The sequence below is a fragment of the Chaetomium tenue genome (assembly GCF_020726465.1).
Source record: "Chaetomium tenue strain MPI-SDFR-AT-0079 chromosome Unknown F5144scaffold_6, whole genome shotgun sequence".
NCBI lineage: Eukaryota > Fungi > Ascomycota > Sordariomycetes > Sordariales > Chaetomiaceae > Chaetomium > Chaetomium tenue.
The window spans coordinates 2,905,754-2,922,944 of NW_027117334.1; the positions used below are offsets into that span (position 1 = coordinate 2,905,754).

The window sequence follows — 17,191 nt, forward strand, 5'->3', positions numbered from 1 at the left end:
GGGGGCGGTCTAGACTCTGAAAGCAGGCTGCCACAAATGGCCGCGGGGAAAAGTGCTGTGCCAATCGTCTGCAGATGCCAGTCGGCGGGTTTGCTGGGTCACTGGGCCCCTGGCCAGGCCGCACCAAGGGTCAATCGAGGATCGGTATGATAGTCTGCTCTTGGCTTTTGTGATCTCAGATATACAATGAAGACGATCAGATAATCCAGTGTCTCACCCACGGCCCTATATCAGGGGGGTTATGGAAACTTCGCTTTCTGCCTTGGGTTATACAAGAGAGGGAGGTCAAGGGTAAGGCAGCTGATGGATAGCACATCAATCGATGACAGAAACAACTAGCAACATATCTGGGTGCATGTGTGGCACCAGGTTTCAGGAAACAGGCACAGCACGTAAGCCATGATCACTCGGTTCATTTTCTGCCGACTTCGTTGTGAAAACCCATGTGCCGCTATCCATACCGATTCCGAGTTGCCCTTGATGTTGCCATTACCCTTCCCCTTTATCTGGTCCCCCAGCCATCCCGCTACAATATTGGGCCGTGTGGTCTTTTGCGCAACCAAGCAGGACGAGGCCCGGCCGTGAGCCTGCCCTGCCGAGAGGTCCGGGGGAAGAGGACGACGACGACGACGACGACGAGGAGGGGGAGAATGAAGATGAGAGCGAGCACGGAGGGAAGCCATAAGGCATAGTCTTTCTGACAACCTCCTTCACGATAGCCACAATCTCCAAGTCGTCGCCCTTAAATGGAGGGTTTTGCTTCTGCCGGTGAATAAGTGGTTGCGCAGCGTGGCCTCATCCGGTAGTTTCAGGACATAGAAACGCGCGTATCTACTCACGTTCGCCATGCCGCCGCACATTCCGTAAGGCAGAAAGCCCGTAACCTTACGTGTTCCTGTCTTATTCTCGTAATTGAGCAGTAGCGGGTCAGTTATCCAACGGGTTCTTCTCATGCCATTTACCGTTTTATTGGAAGTACCCTTGTCTTCTGCCGCGGCTGTAAGCTGCGTTTGGTTGGCGTCCATCACAGCGTCCATGGTGGGGTCCGCTGGTATTGGCCGAATACGGAGGTTGAACAATTTGGATGATGACTTCGTCCTAGGGGAAACATCAGTTGGAGGTGGTGAGTCTTTCGTAACTCAGGTTCTGCAAAGGGGGGGATCAGGGGTGTTGGGTTACTAACACGAAACGATGATGATATGGCGCAGCTTAGAAAACTTCCTCAGCCCTTAGGACGGCTCTGCCAAAGCAGTAACCGCCGTGTTCCGTTTGGTGAAAGAGCTTGAGTCGGGGTGTGGGCCACGATATCCCTTCCTGACAATGCTTGCCGGCAACAATAGAGGCCGTCAATATCTGTGACCGAGTGGAGAAAACGCGTTGATGAATACTATGAAAGGCGTAACTGCAAAAGAATACATGAATCCAAGTCTATTATCCCCGCGCCGACCCATGCTGCTTCCGCCCCTGACCCCAGGGCCAAAAGAATGTGTGGGCCAAAAGAATGTGTGATGAATAACAGCAAAAAATACAGGACCAAATGCAAATGTATATAAGCGAGAGTACAGTAAGAGAGCGTCCATGTCGTAAAGCATAAATCCATGAATGTGTGCGTGATAGGCCAGTATCCGTTGAGGATGACCATTGAATGAGTGATTGTATGTTGAATGTTGAAGGGCAATCAAGATGCAAAAGATTGACCGAAAGCCGAACCGAAATGAGAGAAAAAGGAGGAACATTTGAGAGAGTGGCTGCCCCGGAAGTGAATTGGCAAAGAAGTGAGAGTGGCTGGTGGCCGATGGTGACTGAAAGCATGGTTGGTAAAACGATTGAAAGCCAGCCGAAGTCATAGCTGAAAGAGTGACTGAAGGTGCTGCCGAGAGAGTGGTTGTAGGTAAAGTTGAGTGAGTGAATGGTATGGCGAGCAGGTCGAAGCGGGTAAGTGAAGAATGAGCGGAAAATGAGTGACTGAAAAGGAGCCCCCGAAAGAGTGAGGGAATGTTTGGGCAAAAGAGCGACGAGAAGAGTAACTAATTATTAAAAGAATGTCGAAGAAACGGAGGCAGCGAGTGAGCCATCCGAGAAAATTATTAACCGAAAAAGGGCGTGGAAGTCATTGTATTAAAGAAAGAATGAGTAAGTCCGTAAACGAGTGAGAATTTGTCGAAAAGAATGGACGGCTGCTCAGAAGCAAAACCAGAAAAAGAACCGAGCAGTTCAAGAAGAAGAAGCGACCGTATTATGCCCATTAAGAACGCCGAGCAATGCGAATGTAAAACGAAGGTAGTAGTAAAAACGAGTGACGAAGAGCGAGTGTCATGCCGAAAATGAATGTTGTCATGTGTTGAAGGAGCTTCATGTGAAGAATTAAAACGAGTGTCAGATGCCGAAACGAGTGTTGCCATGTGTCAAGGGAGTGTCGTGTGAAGAATTAAAACGAATGTGGTTATTGAGCTTGCCTCTCTCTCATGCCGATGCCCAAAGTGGATAGCAAAACCTGGCCATGTTTACTTGCCCTCGTTTCCGAACCCGCTGAGGCTTCGAGCCAAGATGCCAGTCTGCTGCATCTGGCCGAGAACCGGGACAGACACGCCCGGGCAGCCAACACCCTGGGTGGTCAAGTTGAAGTTCTGCATGACCTGGATCATGGCGGTGGCGCGGAGCTTGGTGGTGTCGACCGATGTGTCCGAGTCGTCGTTAAACTTCTCGAGCGTGATGGGTATGGCGACCTGCTCCTTGCTGAAGATGAAGCCATCGGTCAGGGCCTTAGCGAGCTTAGAGAGGAACTCGGGGCTGTCGGGCGCGGGAGGGCAATAGCAGGGAATCAGCTTGTTGTTGGCCCCACTGCAGCTGCCAACCTGAACTTGGTCTTTGCCCTGACCGGCTGTCACTCCAAAAGACTTGGGAATGACATTTTGGTTGACGGCAGATTGGCGAGGGGTGACAGGCGTGATGGAGGCCGAGGCGCTGGCAGTGAGGAGAGCGAAGAGGGATACGGGGTGCATTATAAAGGAGTGACTAATAAGAGTATGTACGTGGTGTGTGTGTATGTGGGTGTATATATATACAAAAAGTGAGTGGAAGGGTCCTGCCCAGGATTGGGAAGCGAAAGGAGTGACGGAAACCGAAGGCTGGATGACCGGGATGAGAACGAGTGATGGATGAGGAGTGAAAGCAGAAGTCAAGGCTCGGCCGAGTAGTTCTAATATACGTGGGACATGGTGTTCCAATTGTCAAATTCCTTGCGGCTTGGGCCTCCTTCTCGGCTGCGAACACACGAGGAAAGATCTGCAGACACAGATGGTATGGTGCACATGGCGAGAAACGAAACATCAAACCGTACCCCCGTGAGATCTGAGTGCTGACCTTGTGGCCGGGACACAAGATGAGTGGCTGCTAGCCTGGAGAACGTTTCAGGAAGCGTGGGTGGCATTATTTTAGCCGCCGCAACTGTGCCAGCGGGAACCCCAGGAAAGGTCTGAAAAGGGGTCTCGAAAAGGGCCGGGTGCAGCGGACCGGGTGTCATTGCCGGGCATCGATCTGTGCTGCGACACTGCGCGGCCCCCTGCAGCGGCCGCGGCGCACACACGACGAAGAAATCACTTCTGTGCGGGTCGTGGTGGTCAGCGGCCGTAAAAAGGGGCCTCGCACGGATCCCCTCGATTGGCTCTCCGGCAATTAAACTGCGGCGGCCGGGGTGGGGCACCTTGGCCGGACCGGCTCCGAGACATGGCCCACTTCGGGCCCGTGTCATTGCCGGTCTTCCATCCGGTTCAGGTACGAGCGATGACAAAGGCAAGGAAGGGCATGGCAGCATTTAAATGGAACCGCCGGTTCTCTCCTTGTGCACACATGGGCGGAAAGAGGTCGTGGCGTGTTGGTGTGTACTAAAATGTCCGCGACGGTCATGCAACAGTCTGGAGTGGAGGTGCCGCCGAAACCTTGGACCAGAAGAACGAAAAGAAAGCTATTCGAAAGCCTGAAGTCTACTTCTTATTGACTCAATTTCTTTTGTTTAATTTACTTCACCCGGTTTTCTTTATCTCTTCTTTTTCTTATTTCTTCTTTTTGTTTCTTTCTCTTTTCTTGTTTTCTTGCCCGTCTTTCGTGTTCGGCCTTTTTTGGCCAAAGGTGGGTACTTTCCGTTGTATTACATGCGAGGTTGATCACACCTAGGTATCTACTTAATATTCTCTGATTCCCACTGCTTTATAACTGGAACTAATGTACAAGATCAAATACACTACAGCTAATCGGGGTCAACTACATAACACTAATGTACAAAAACAGCGGGGGGCGGCGGCTTCCTATTCACTCTCTCATGGTTCCATCTTCCAAGGCACAGACTGTCAGCTAACCAGTGCTGGTGGCACAGGACCGAATGTTGAACGGAACCCGCTAAATGACAAGAAACCACTTTGGCATGGTGGTATTGTGGTCGGTGGTGAGTTAACCGTTCACCTGGTTTTGTTGGGGAAGGTTCAGAAACGGTGATGGTATCCCATATGACGGCAGAATGACAGTGTCGAGGGCGGGACGCGAAATGGCGATCATGTAGCTTGAGCGATCAAATTTGGACGGCCCATTTCCAAAAACAGATGGACTGGTCTGCGAAGACGCCATGGCCGGTCAAGGCGATGTTGGTTTGTATCGTTGATTCGAAACCCTGGTTGGCATGGGCTACGAAACGGTCTCGAAGGAACTGAATGTTTTGATTTGGCGCCGGGCTTCTGCTAGTTCGAGTCAGGAAGTCCCAGACGAAGAGAGTGGGAAGAGGCCGAAAGAAGAGGGCAGGGTGGTCTGTTACCTTTGCAGTGTGCCAGGGTATGAGAGTCTGCCTCTTCTTAGCTCATCGGGGACCAAATCCGATGAGGAACACCCATCCACGACGGTGACGTGAGAGGCTTCGGATGGGATAAGAATACTGGCCCAAATGGGCAAAAGCAGAGCAAAACAAACAACAAAAAAAGACAAAAAAACAAAAACAAAACACAAACAATAAAAATATAGGGGGTCACACCCCCGCCGCCCCGACCTCCTCCTCTTGGGGCGGAGGCTGCTCCCCCCGCGCCCCATCCACCCACGGCTGGAGCTGCCCCGGCCCCAAGAGGGAGCACCGCTCTGCGGCCTCCAGCCACGACGCTAACGACCGGGCGGCGGGCGTGGTTCGGTAAGGCCGGAGCCCGAACCACGCCCGCCGCCCAGGCACCCACCCCCCAAACCCCCTCCCACACCCAACCGCCCGCCGCCCCCACCGCCCCCCAACTAACTCCCCGAAAGCCCACCTCCCCACCCACCGCACCGCCCGCCAGACCAACCACAAAAACCAGGCCGCAGCCACCCCCCACCACAACGCCGCCCAGATCAGCCAAGGCCCGAGGGCCGACCCGAAGGCCATGTCGAGAATGTTTTCGACTAGTAGGGGTGTCAGTACATTACTACCAAAAAGAAAAAGAAAAAAAAGAATAAAAAAGAAAAAGGCCGACGACGACGCGTGAGTGTGGGGGGCAGTTCTGTTTCTGTGGGCAACAGAGAGACTTCTCATCCTGCCAGCGGCGGATCTGATGGAAAGGGAAAAGACTCGGTGCCTGTGCTGGTACAGCTGAGCTGAGGTGGGCATCAGACCGGCCGAGTATGTCGCCAATGGTGGCGGCCATCGGAGTTGGAGGAATCTTCGCGGCCACAGGGAACGTGAATGGGCGATGAGGGACGAGCTGGGACGAGAAAGAGTGCCTTTTGGGGTGAGTGGTAGACGATGGGAGACAATATCACTTACGACTGATTCATTTTGTCGAAAGCCCAAGAAAAAAAGAAGATAGATGATGAGAGATAACATCACTTGCAATGCATTGTTGTGTTGCATTGTTGTGTCGAAGCTGAAGAAAAAAAAGAAGAGGAAGAGAATCGGCGGGCCATCTTCCTGGATTTATTCATCCCCGAGTAAGGTAGCTTGTGCCCTTGGGGTAGGAGGGTTTATCGGGTTGAGAAGGAAACATAAAAGGAAAGCGCTTCTTCTCGACCCATTGGCAAATTCCAGGACCCGCCAACCACAAGGAAGGCTCGTCTTTTGGAGCAGAAGAGAAGGCAAGTACTTCACAGATGCTGCAACCTAAGGCAGAGAAGTTTAGCAGGGGCGATACGCGCAACCAGATGCTCCTCCGACCCACGAGCCCAATCAAGAATCGGGAAAAGACACAGATGCAGCGGCATTAGATCTCAGCTCAAGAAGTAGAACTCTCCACTGATTAGTATATATCTTTGGGCTATCCAGGATGTTGAAAAAAGCAAGACTACGGTGTAGTATATATTTTACAGGAAAGACTATACCAGTTTCCCGGTAACGTGAGGATGAAGAGTCGCTAATATCGTACGGAAGGTGCCAAGCTAAGGTACCTCACCGACAATCCCCGTCCCCATCCATTTTCCCATTCTTCCCAGCCCATGGAAGCAGTACCTGCGATCTTTTGACTGTCTCCGCGCATTAAGCTGCCTCCCTCCACCAAGGAAATCCTTATCTCTCCTTCCCTAGACGCCAGCCGGCCGGCCACCCCCCCAACAACCCCCCTCCTTCCACCGGCCACGACCCAACCAGCCAACCTAACGTGCCCGGGTAGGCACAACACGGACGCCCTTCACCAAACCCAGCGAGCGACGAGTCCGCACCCAACCCATCTCCGGAAACCACCTCCTTCCATGGAAGACGGAAGGTCGCCCCCCCCCCCCGTCCCCCTTAAAACGGCGCCCCCCCAGCCGAGCCAGCCCATCCATTCCCAACCCCACCCCCCCTCACTCCATCCGTTATACCTCCCCCCCCTCCCCGCCCCCCTCCCCTCCCCACCCCCGCCCTCTCCACCCGCCGCCGCAAAATAATACTCGGCAAGCGTCTGCGCCCATACGGCCGGAGCAGCCTCAGCGGCGCCGGCGCCCCGGTGTCCCTGTCCCTGTCCCTGTCCCTATACGAGTCCCTGTCCCAGTCCGAGTTCTGGTGCCGGTCCCGGGACTCGAGGATGCGCAGTGTCTGCTGGCGGTGGTGCTCGACGTGGGTGCGGTCTAGATGGGCTTGGAGGGTGGTGAAGGGGGTGGATGATGAGGGGAGGGTTGGGGGGGTGGTGTGGGTTGCGGATGGGGTGCCTGCTGCCCTGGTGGTGTAGGTGGGGGAAGGGGTTGGGGGCGTTGGGGGGGTGGTTGACGTGGGGGTTGTCGGGTTGGTGGGGAGAGGGGGGAGGGGCTTGTTGAGGTCGGGGGCTTGGGCTTGGGCTTGTCGGACTGGGAGTAGGAATGGAGCCGGGGCTGCGATGCCTAGGCCTATCCCTGTGGTGGCTGTCGTTGCTTCTTGTGCTTGCTCTTTGCGTGTGTAGTATGGGGTTGTCGTGTTCGGGGACGGGGCCCGCTTCTGGTAGACGTGCTGGTCGAGATAGACTTGATTATCGAGATATACTTTCTGGTTGTGGTAGGCTTGCTGATCGTGATAAACTTGTTGATCGATATTGATTCGCTGGTCGAGGTGAGTCGGCGGGTGGGCTGGCTGCTGGGCCGCCGGGTGGCCAAGTTGCTGCAACACCCGATCGAGGGTTTCCTTGTTGAGGGAGATGCGACGTCGCAGGGCCTCCGAGTCGCGCATTTTGTGTCTTGAGGCCTTAAACTGAGGCTTCTTGGGCCTGGAGAGGAGCGAGCCCATTGTAGTGATGAGTCTGGGGCACGCGTTGGAGCAAGTTAAGTATGTTGTGCGAGGGCTAGCAAGTTGGAGCTGGTGGGAAGCAAAGTTTGTGAAGAGATTTCGGCCTTTGTTGGCACCAGGAGGAGAGGGCTGGTGCATTATGTGCTGGCCATCATCCCCGTCGCCGAGATTTGGTCCCATGTTGAAGATGGGGGTGAGGGGGCAGTCTGGTGTTTTCAGGGGCCCAGGTGTGCGCAGCCGCACACCAAGGCAAGTGGCTTGTGGCTGGATACAACAGGAAGAAGGGTGACTGGGTATTCTAGATGTCACTTCAGTTAAACTTGGCACACCGAGGTCATGACTGTTGGGTATATGACCTGTGCGTCTTTAATGATTTTCATTTTCACTTAGTGATCTTCTCATCAAATGTTTATGTCACCTATCACCAGTTACCAGCATCTGATCTCAAAGACATGCGGTCCTCGGGGTGAACTAGACTCTCTTTGAGCACCGCAGTGCAGATACTCACATGGGTAATGCGGCTCTTGCAAACGTCACGGGTGCTATATCACTTGGTCTCCGTTGTTCTTATTAACAATGACCACTGAGCCACCTTGGCTCCCGGCACCCAAATAGCTGTACAACATAACCACTTCCTCACGATAACAGTAATGCAGTTGATACAATGATGGCTGTAACTTTGAGACATTCTTTGAAATTTGCATTCCACAGGTGTTTTGACACAGACCTCCAACTTCATTCTTCCACCCAGTCAATATGAAAACCAACTATAAACTATTTACAAAGACATCCGGGGATGTCTCGGCTTCCAAATACCGCAACATGATCGTGATCTACTCTCCCCTCTACCCACAATAAACCCAACCAAAGGAATCATGACGTCGTAACCCGGATATCAACAGCCTCATCAGATCCGTCTCCTTTACTCATTCCAGCCATATATCAACAACCCAAACCCGGGCCAGCACATCAGGATATACCCATCACGAAACACGTCAAAGAAAACAAGATTGCAACCCCTACCACTCCCTCCAGCCATCATTCCCCACGTCCCTTCTCCCCACAACCACCCCCTCAAACATAAGCGCGGTGATGCGAATGCGAGCTCCTCCGGCTCCCATGGCGGTGGCCACTGTGGCTGCGATGGCGGCTATGGCTATGCCCGCGGCTATGGCTGCGCCGCCTGGTCTCAACATAGCGCTTCTCGCTCTTCACCGCATGGTCACCATGGATCCACGCCATCACGGCCGTCACAAAAAAGAACACGGTGTTCATAATCCCCAGCGCGAAGCACGCCTTCAGCATGCTACACGTCTTACTCGCGGCGACATCGACGCCGGTAAAGCCCACGGAGCCGAGGATGCCAAAGTCGAGGTCAACGCTCGAGCCGGGCTGGACGGAGACGCAGTCAGCGCGGGCGATGAAGCGCAGGTAGTAGACGCCCGCGATCAGCGCGCCGACGAAGGCTAGGTCGAGCACCCCGACGAACTGGGCGTTGGCGGAGGACCGGTGGTAGCTGAAGAGTGTGAAGATGGCCCAGGCGAGGGCGAGAACCGATACGATGAAGAGGACCAGGATGTAGGCGGGGGTCATGACGTTGGCTTCGAGGTGGATGTTGACGAACCAGGCGAGCATGCCCATGATGGGGATCTGGGTGGGGGGGGTTAGTGGGTTGGTGGAGGTTGTGGTGGTGAGGTATATTGAATTATTGATTGCTGCTTACCAAGGTGACGATCTCCAAGAAGCGCCAAAAGGCGAACATGATTCCGAATAACATGGCGGCGGTGTTGTTGATGCGCAGTCGGTTATTTGTGGTGTTTGGTTTTCAGCGATCGAGGTCGTGAGTCTTGAGTCTTGAGATTGAAGTCGCGGTGAGATTCGAGAATCCAGCCGGGACTGGGACTTGGTTGGGTGACTTCTGTTGGGTGCCCGATTTTTAATTCGTGGCAAGCACGGTGAGATCCTGCTGCCGGCGCAGCCAAAGGGGGATTGGTTCCCGAGCTCCGAGCTCTCTCCCAAGTCGATTGTGCGACCTGTGCCGCCGCAAGTGCTTGTGTTGCTGTTAGGCAACTTTCAAGGTTGGCCTCCACGTGATGCGGCGAGGATAGGCTCGCTCGTACAGATTCCACCGAATCGGTATATCTCGTCCCAAGAATAAATCCCGGTGCCTCTCTTGAGAGATGCAAGCAGAAGCCTTATGACGTCTGTGCTGATCGCCCTGTCGCAAACCCAGCCCGAGGATGCAGGCAAGCGGGGTTGATTCGATTGTTGGCACAGGAACCAGCTCAGGAACCGTGCCGCTAACTGAAAGGAGCGGAAGATGCTGCAAACGAGGAGCAACGGAGAAGGTCCAGGAATTGCGGAATTAAAGATGAGATGATTGCCTCTGGTACATACAAGGAAAAGAGAGACCGCAAAAGCCAACCCTCACCTCCACCGAACGACCTGCCATCTCATCGTCTCGCCGAGAAAAAGAAGGCTGGGCTTGCAGGTTTTCCCAATTTAACCAATCAGCGCGAGGCCTGGTTGCTCGGCATCGGCTCCGCTGTCATAAATCCCGATGGCTGGTGTCACTTCAACGCGGCGCTGTGTTGTGGCTGTCTCACGCATGCTTAGCTTCGAGAAACTTGACCACATGTTTGTTCCATCCTGAATTCACGACGTAACACCGAAGAGAGAGAACATGAGCGCATGAAACACCCCGAAGAACCGGCCCCACACCGTCCACCTCCGGTCCCCGGCCCCACACCGGCCTCAGCGCCGGACCGTTCCTTTTACGGGCCCACCGACCATATTCGTAAAGAATGAGACGCCATCCCCCAAACGTAGTTGGCACAAGGAGTCTCTGCAACAGATAATCGAGAAGACGGGAATCTTCGGAGGCCACTCCATACTTATGCAGAGGACAGACCGAGGCTCTCCGTAATGTTATCGCCCGTTATCTGTATTTCCTTATCGCTCGACAACCTCCCCACCCCCAGCATGGGGACGCCCCCACTGTCAGCAACACTAGAAGGTGCGAGCTACAGGGCTCGGTGATAAGTTCCATGAAACGGCTGGATCGTCAGGAACTGCCATGCTTCCCCGCGGCGGCAGGCGCATGGCAGCGGCGGTAACTGCGGTAGGCAATGTAGCCATCGGCTGGGCCCGCCCGATCTCTCAGGTCCGTGAGCCCGGGAATGGGAATAGCCATGCAACACATTCCCATGGAAGCACATCCTGAAGCATGGAGGGTTCCACATTGCCTCTGGGGGTTCCATTCTGCTACTTGCGCAGTGGATCCCGCCGAGATACGGAAACAAGATAAGCGCTCCGAGTTACGCTTGGACATTGAACATGTGTGTGGCATGCGACCAACATGGGACCTCGGATTGCCATTAAAAGCTCGCCCTTAGGGCTCGTGACATTACCGGGAATATGTTATATCGCCTAGCAATTGGACGAAGTCTCTTTCTTCCGTCTGCATCACTTTCCGGGTCGAGCCCTCCTTCAATTCGGCCACCGCCATTCTCCTTGCACCGACCATGGATGAAGACCAGGTTCCGTCCCAAATTCTCCCGGAGCCGGCTCCGAAACGGACCCTCGGTTCTCGATTACACGCCGTGAAGAGGACGCTTCTCACAAAAGAAGGCCTCATCGGCAATTACGACTATGCCTTCCTTTTCCGTCCCAATCTCCCTTTCATGAAGAAGGCTGATCGGCCGCCACCCTTCTTCGGCCTCAATGACCGGATGCCCGTGGTATTGGCCCTGCTCCTCGGCTTTCAACATGCGCTCGCTATGCTGGCGGGTATCATCACGCCGCCCATTATCATGGCCGGTGCAGGCGGCGTCAACCTCAACACCGAGCAAACCCAGTACCTGGTATCCACCGCCCTGATCGTGTCTGGCATCCTATCCACCATCCAAATCACGCGCTTTCGCATTCTCAAGACCCCCTACTACATCGGAACCGGCCTTATCTCGGTGGTCGGCATCTCCTTCGCCATCATCCCGGTCGCCTCGGGCGCCTTCAGCCAGATGTACGCCAACGGCTTCTGCCCGACCGCCGAGGACGGCACACCGCTGCCGTGCCCAGATGCCTATGGGGCCGTGCTGGGCACCGCAGCGGTTTGTTCGCTCCTCGAGATTCTCATCTCGTTCGTGCCTCCCAAGGTCATGCTGCGCATCTTCCCGCCTATCGTGACGGGGCCAACCGTCATGCTGATTGGCATCAACTTGATCGCCTCCGGTTTCAAGAATTGGGCCGGCGGCTCTGGCCCCTGCGCCGACGCAAACCCGGCCGAGTTTTTTGCCCTGTGCCCTGATATCACCGCACCCCATGCCCTCCCCTGGGGTTCGCCCGAGTATCTTGGTAAGTCCCTTCCGAATCCTGAGAGCATGCATCCCCTGACTAACAACTCCCAGGCCTTGGATTCTCCGTGTTCGTGACCATCATTCTCTGCGAGCGCTTCGGCTCGCCCATCATGAAGTCGACCAGCGTGGTCATCGGCCTGCTAACAGGTTGCATCATCGCCGCGGCGTGCGGGTACTTCGACCGGTCGGGCATCGACACGGCGCCCGCGGCGTCCTTCATCTGGGTGCACACGTTCAAGCTGTCCATCTACGGGCCGCTGGTGCTGCCGCTCATGGCCGTCTTCATCATCTGCGCGTGCGAGGCTATCGGCGACATCACGGCGTCGTGCGACGTGTCGCGCCTCGAGGTCGAGGGCGACATCTACGAGAGCCGCATCCAGGGCGGCGTGCTGGCCGACGGCGTCAACGGCCTGCTCGCCGCCCTCGCCACCATCACCCCCATGACCACCTTTGCCCAGAACAACGGCGTCATCGCCCTCACCCGCTGCGCGAACCGCTCCGCCGGGTATTGCTGCTGGTAGGCACCCCCCCCTCCATCCCTCCCCTCCACCCACAACCCAACCCACTAACACTCCACAAGCCTCTTCCTCCTCCTCGCCGGCATCTTCACCAAATTCGCCGCCTCTCTCGTCGCCATCCCCTCCGCCGTCCTCGGCGGCATGACGACCTTCCTCTTCACCGCCGTCGCCGTGTCCGGGCTCGCCATCGTCGCCAAAGGCGTACCCTTCACGCGGCGCAACCGCTTCGTGCTGACGGCCGGCCTGGCCCTGGGGTATGGCGCGACGCTGGTGCCGGATTATTTTGCGGGGGTGTTTAAGGGGGTTGCGGAAGAGGATAGGGCGTTGAGGGGGTTTTTGGATGCGATTGCGTTGGTGATGGAGACGGGGTTTGCGGTTACCGCGTTGGTGACGGTGGTGTTGAATTTGGTGTTGCCGGTGGAGTTGGAGGAGGGGGAGGGCGTGGGGGTGGGGGCTGGGGAGGGGGATAGTGTGGTTGGTGGTGGTGCTGGTGGTGGTGGTGGTGGTGGGGGGAGGGTGAGGTCGGTTGATGAGGGGGTGGTAGGGGGGAGGGGGAGTGGGAGTAGGGATGATAGTGGGGAGTTTAAGGGGGGGAAATCTGCTTAGGGGGCGTTGGGAGGATTTGCTGTGTGTGTTTGGATACCCAGTTGGTTATGTGTGGTGCTGGTTTAGTGCATGAGGTTTGGGATACGGGATGATTGGAAATGTTTCTCTGTACTACTGGAGATACTAAGAATTGTGGAAGAAACTTCTTGGATATTAAGAATTATGGAGGAAGCCTCTTCCTGGTTATAAGAATTATCGAAGAAGCCTCTTCTCATGCTACCCAGGTACTCTGATCAAGCCGCCTCCAACGAACCCTCATGTCGATAATACTCCTGCATCGACACATAACTATCCGCCAGATGCCCAATACTCGACGCCATAAAAAACGCCAGGTCATCTGCAGAGTAATGGAACACGGCGCTCTCCAGGTCCAGCATCATGATTTTCCCATCCAAAAGTCGAAAGTTTGACAAGTTGCTGTCATCCTGATGCACCCCAAATGCGTGCAGTGCTCGGTAACACGCCTGAAGTAGAGCCGACAAGTCTTCCAGCTCCATCGTCGCACCCTCAGGCGAGGAGAGTGAGATGCCCCCTAGCTGCTCAACCAGCATCGCCCTAGTCCCATTGTACCGTAGACACCCATAAAATCGTGGTATCACTACACCCTGTAGAGGTTTGAGCCGGCGGTAAGCCTCCACTTCTGTGTGGAAATACTCTTCCATAATCTCTTGCTCTTCGCCTGGTTTCTGTGCCTTCAAGACGACATGGTCTGGCAGAAACCATTCTGGAAAAGCCATTTCAACGTACGACCGGGAAAAAGCGGGCAGGAACCTGAGAAGCCAAGTAATCAGGACGGCTACCATGCATGGGCGAATCTGGAGTCCGAGGACATGTGGAGAGATCTCAGAGGCCGTGGCTGAAATGCAGCGGGTCCTGAACCAAAATTTCTTTCCCGGGGACTGTCTGTCAGTGAGGGTAACCAAACCATGGGATATGGGATTACTACTCACAACTGGTTTTGTTGGAAGCTCCCGTGGGGTTGATCCAACGCGAGCTGCAGAAAGCCGGTAGCGCTCGGGCTCCTCAGGGCGTTTGTGTCTTGGTAGCCGGATCTCATAATTGCCAACTGGAGGGGCGACCGGCTGGGTGTTGTGTGCACCCATGAGGAGTGAAACGCGTTGAGTTGGTGTTGCGGGAGAGGTCCACGCAGGGGTCCTGACCGCCCATGTCTCACGCGTTCGGTTCGCTCAGTCGACGGTGCCATCCATTGGGGATTGTTTTGGAGTCACCCAATACCAGCCACCCCGTGCATCCCGCTTGGCTATTATGCCCCTGGGTGGGATGATGGGTACAAGCTCAAAGGCAAACACCTTTGTCGCGCGACCACCATTTCTAGGGGCCGGCCAATGCCCGACTGACTTGCTAGAAAAAGGGAACCCAAGTCGAACGCCGCCAACAAGGTTTATCATCGCCCAGTCTATTTATTGCATTACATTATTACTTGCCGCCTCTGATACCCATGTCGTACCAGAAGCATCATATACACATATCCCAAAACCACGGCCTTAATCCCCCGCCAGGGCCATCATCTGTCCTCACTATACACCTCCCTTTCCCAAACCCCACCCACACGCACCAGCACCCACCCATTCAACGCCTCTATCCCGTCCAAACCCACCACGCCACCCCACCCCCAACCGCACCACCCCCAAAACACCTCACGCAGCCGGCAAACCAAGCTTGTTGTTCGTCTTGCGGGTCATGACCTTGGTGATGGCGTGGCGGATGGTGACGCCGGCCTTCTCGACGTCCTTCTTGGACAGGCCCGACGTGACGCACACCTTGAGCGCGGGCGTGACCGTGTACGTGTTGGTCTTGAGGCTGGCGTGCTGGGAGATGGGCATGGTCTTGAGCCGCGTGACGAGCACGCCGTTGGCGAGCGACTTTTTGGAGAGTTAGCCTTTTTTTTGTGTGTGTGTGTGGGTGGGCGGGTAGGTGGGTGGAAGGGGAGTTAGGTTGGGGGGGCTTACCTCGTCGACACACTCCTGCAGCAGCCGCTCCTGGTCCTCGACGCTCAGGCGGCGCGCCGCGACGACCTCGGGCTTGAACACCATGAGCATGATGGGGTTCTCGGGTGCGCTGGAGCACATGACCCAGTCGCTCCGGGGATCGAGCTGGGCGCGCATGAAGCGGATGTTCTCGCGGCACTGGAGCAGGATCTCGGGGTTGGATTGCAGGAGGTTGATGCTCTCGCTGGCCGTGACGGCGAGCATGGCGGGCAGCGCGGCCGAGAAGGTGTAAGCGGTCGACGAGACGCGCTGGTGTTCCACCACATCCTTGGCCCCCGCACAGAAACCACCACCTGCGCAGAGCGGCCCCGCGAGCGAGCCCACAATCATGTCCACCTGGGTCGGGTCTACGTTTTGCGCCTCGGTTAGGCCCCGGCCGGTGCGGCCGAGCACGCCGAAAGACCAAGTCTCGTCAAGCATGAGGCGGAACTTGTACTTCTCCTTGAGCTCAATCTGTCGGGCCGTTAGCGAAGTATATCCCAGTCCAGCCTGCGAGAGAAACTTACCAGCTTGGGCAGGTTGTTGATGTCGCCGGTGGTCTCAAACAGCGCCTCGGTGACGATGAACCGCCGCGTCAGCTTCTTGCCGGCCTGCTCCTTGACCACTTTGCGCATGACCTGTTCGAGCTCCTCCATGTCGCCATGGTTGTACCACTTGACGTTGCTTCGCGAAATCTCAAGGCCACGGCGGATCGAGTAGTTGACGCCCCTATCCGCGACAATGATATCGCCTCTCTTGCAAAACGATGGAATCACGCTGGAGATGGTCGAGAAAGAATGCGCGTAGACGATGCAGCCCTCGGTGCCGAGATACGAAGCGATATCAGCTTCCGTCTTCATGTGAACGTCCTGGGTGCCGTAGAACTGGGGCGGGCCGCAGGGACCGACGCCGTAAGTGCGCAAAGTCTGGATGGCCTTCTCCTTAATTTGTTCGTTGGCGTTGAAGTTGTAAAAGTTGTACGACGCGAGGTTGGTGACTGTCTTGCCGTTGGCGAGCTTCGACTTCGGGCCCGTAGGTCTAACCTGGTCAGCAGAAGTCTTTCCGGCCCGAGTATTCTAAAGTCCTTACCCAACAAGCACAGGCAGCTTCTCCATCTCGGCCTCCTCCTGGGCGGTGACCGGTGCCACCAGTGGCTCTGGTGTCCATTCTTCAACCAATTCATCAATTTCCTACCTCACCTTGGTTAGCCAATCTTGTCTCTACCGACCTTCTTATAGTGGAAAGACTCACGTCCTCGGTCAACTTGACATAATTTTGTTTCGATGTCGAGTAGCTGGGCGCGAGGAGGTATCGGATGAAGAAGATGACGAGCACCAGTTCGATGGCCGAGCGCACAGGGTCGTTCTGGTAACTGGATTGGACGTAGCGGATGAGGACAGCTGAGCCGGGTACTTTCTGGAAGGTGACGGCCGCTTCCTGGAGCCATTGATCCAGATGCGCCTGCGCCTCGTGCAGGTCCATTGTTGCGTTCGGCGTGGTTTTGCCTGCGTGGTTGTGTCGCTTTGCTCTCGATTCTCTTGATTATGTCGTGGGTAAATCGGAATCGAGAATTGACTATATGTTGGGGATGCGACGTGGTGTGGTTGCCCCTTAGTTGACTTCCCGGGTGAGATCTGCGCTTGCACAGAGAAAAGAAAGTCTGACGGTAGCGTCGGGAGCCGCGACGCGTGTCGCCGACAGAGCCGGCGGAATTCGAAGACGGGGCCGTTCCATGTTCCGTTCCACAATTTTCAGGGGAAACGCTGCAAATCCACAGGTACATACTGGACAGGGGTCGCCCCACCGAAACTTGGCATGACTGAATTTCAGGCCTCCGTCGACTTCCAATCTCCAGAAGCATGAGAAAAGAGTGCCGAAAGAGTGAGTGCCCACATCGAGGACTTATCCCATAGATTCGGTAAAAAAAAAAAAAAAAAACCAACCACACGCTTCTCGACAGAACCACCCTGATGGAGAACGCCTCCATCGACCCGGAACGCCGGTCATATCGAAGGTCAAACCCATTCTCATATTGAACGCATTGGTGAC

The 17,191-nt window shown here is 55.4% G+C and overlaps 8 protein-coding genes across 8 annotated transcripts; 2 read left to right on the forward strand and 6 right to left on the reverse strand.

Annotated features, from left to right (window-relative positions):
* Positions 1-36: 36 nt before the first annotated feature.
* Positions 37-754, forward strand: F5144DRAFT_615250 (uncharacterized protein; the record flags this gene model as incomplete). Its single annotated transcript, XM_066791796.1, has 3 exons — positions 37-144; positions 180-291; positions 519-754. The coding sequence occupies 3 exons, from the start codon at positions 37-39 to the stop codon at positions 683-685; spliced, it is 387 nt and encodes a 128-aa protein (XP_066640206.1). The 3' UTR covers positions 686-754.
* Positions 755-2,504: 1,750 nt separating this feature from the next.
* On the reverse strand, positions 2,505-3,002 carry F5144DRAFT_496386 (uncharacterized protein; the record flags this gene model as incomplete). Its single annotated transcript, XM_066786148.1, has 1 exon — positions 2,505-3,002. The coding sequence occupies one exon, from the start codon at positions 3,000-3,002 to the stop codon at positions 2,505-2,507; it is 498 nt and encodes a 165-aa protein (XP_066640207.1).
* On the reverse strand, positions 2,787-3,382 carry F5144DRAFT_362657 (uncharacterized protein). The gene is made up of 2 exons (XM_066784407.1): positions 2,879-3,382; positions 2,787-2,790 (listed from the first exon to the last, which is right to left on the reverse strand). Exon 1 carries the CDS (start codon positions 3,328-3,330, stop codon positions 3,016-3,018), a length of 315 nt encoding a protein of 104 aa, XP_066640208.1. The 5' UTR covers positions 3,331-3,382; the 3' UTR covers positions 2,787-2,790; positions 2,879-3,015.
* Positions 3,383-4,666: 1,284 nt separating this feature from the next.
* Positions 4,667-7,675, reverse strand: F5144DRAFT_658230 (uncharacterized protein; the record flags this gene model as incomplete). The annotated part of the gene is made up of 2 exons (XM_066793205.1): positions 4,667-5,412; positions 6,871-7,675. The coding sequence occupies 2 exons, from the start codon at positions 7,673-7,675 to the stop codon at positions 5,012-5,014; spliced, it is 1,206 nt and encodes a 401-aa protein (XP_066640209.1). The 3' UTR covers positions 4,667-5,011.
* Positions 7,676-8,581: 906 nt separating this feature from the next.
* F5144DRAFT_362725 (uncharacterized protein) lies at positions 8,582-9,751 on the reverse strand. Its single transcript, XM_066784408.1, has 2 exons — positions 9,399-9,751; positions 8,582-9,325 (listed from the first exon to the last, which is right to left on the reverse strand). Exons 1-2 carry the CDS (start codon positions 9,450-9,452, stop codon positions 8,750-8,752), a joined length of 630 nt encoding a protein of 209 aa, XP_066640210.1. The 5' UTR covers positions 9,453-9,751; the 3' UTR covers positions 8,582-8,749.
* A 1,316-nt stretch (positions 9,752-11,067) lies between these two features.
* F5144DRAFT_658232 (permease family-domain-containing protein) lies at positions 11,068-13,154 on the forward strand (the record flags this gene model as incomplete). Its single annotated transcript, XM_066793206.1, has 3 exons — positions 11,068-12,028; positions 12,082-12,547; positions 12,611-13,154. Exons 1-3 carry the CDS (start codon positions 11,200-11,202, stop codon positions 13,152-13,154), a joined length of 1,839 nt encoding a protein of 612 aa, XP_066640211.1. The 5' UTR covers positions 11,068-11,199.
* Positions 13,155-13,372: 218 nt separating this feature from the next.
* Positions 13,373-14,491, reverse strand: F5144DRAFT_518592 (uncharacterized protein). The gene is made up of 2 exons (XM_066786667.1): positions 14,105-14,491; positions 13,373-14,041 (listed from the first exon to the last, which is right to left on the reverse strand). The coding sequence occupies exons 1-2, from the start codon at positions 14,255-14,257 to the stop codon at positions 13,388-13,390; spliced, it is 807 nt and encodes a 268-aa protein (XP_066640212.1). The 5' UTR covers positions 14,258-14,491; the 3' UTR covers positions 13,373-13,387.
* Positions 14,492-14,542: 51 nt separating this feature from the next.
* Positions 14,543-16,875, reverse strand: F5144DRAFT_539665 (pyridoxal phosphate-dependent transferase). The gene is made up of 5 exons (XM_066787127.1): positions 16,394-16,875; positions 16,232-16,332; positions 15,670-16,180; positions 15,125-15,616; positions 14,543-15,037 (listed from the first exon to the last, which is right to left on the reverse strand). The coding sequence occupies exons 1-5, from the start codon at positions 16,622-16,624 to the stop codon at positions 14,813-14,815; spliced, it is 1,560 nt and encodes a 519-aa protein (XP_066640213.1). The 5' UTR covers positions 16,625-16,875; the 3' UTR covers positions 14,543-14,812.
* Between the last annotated feature and the right edge of the window lie 316 nt (positions 16,876-17,191).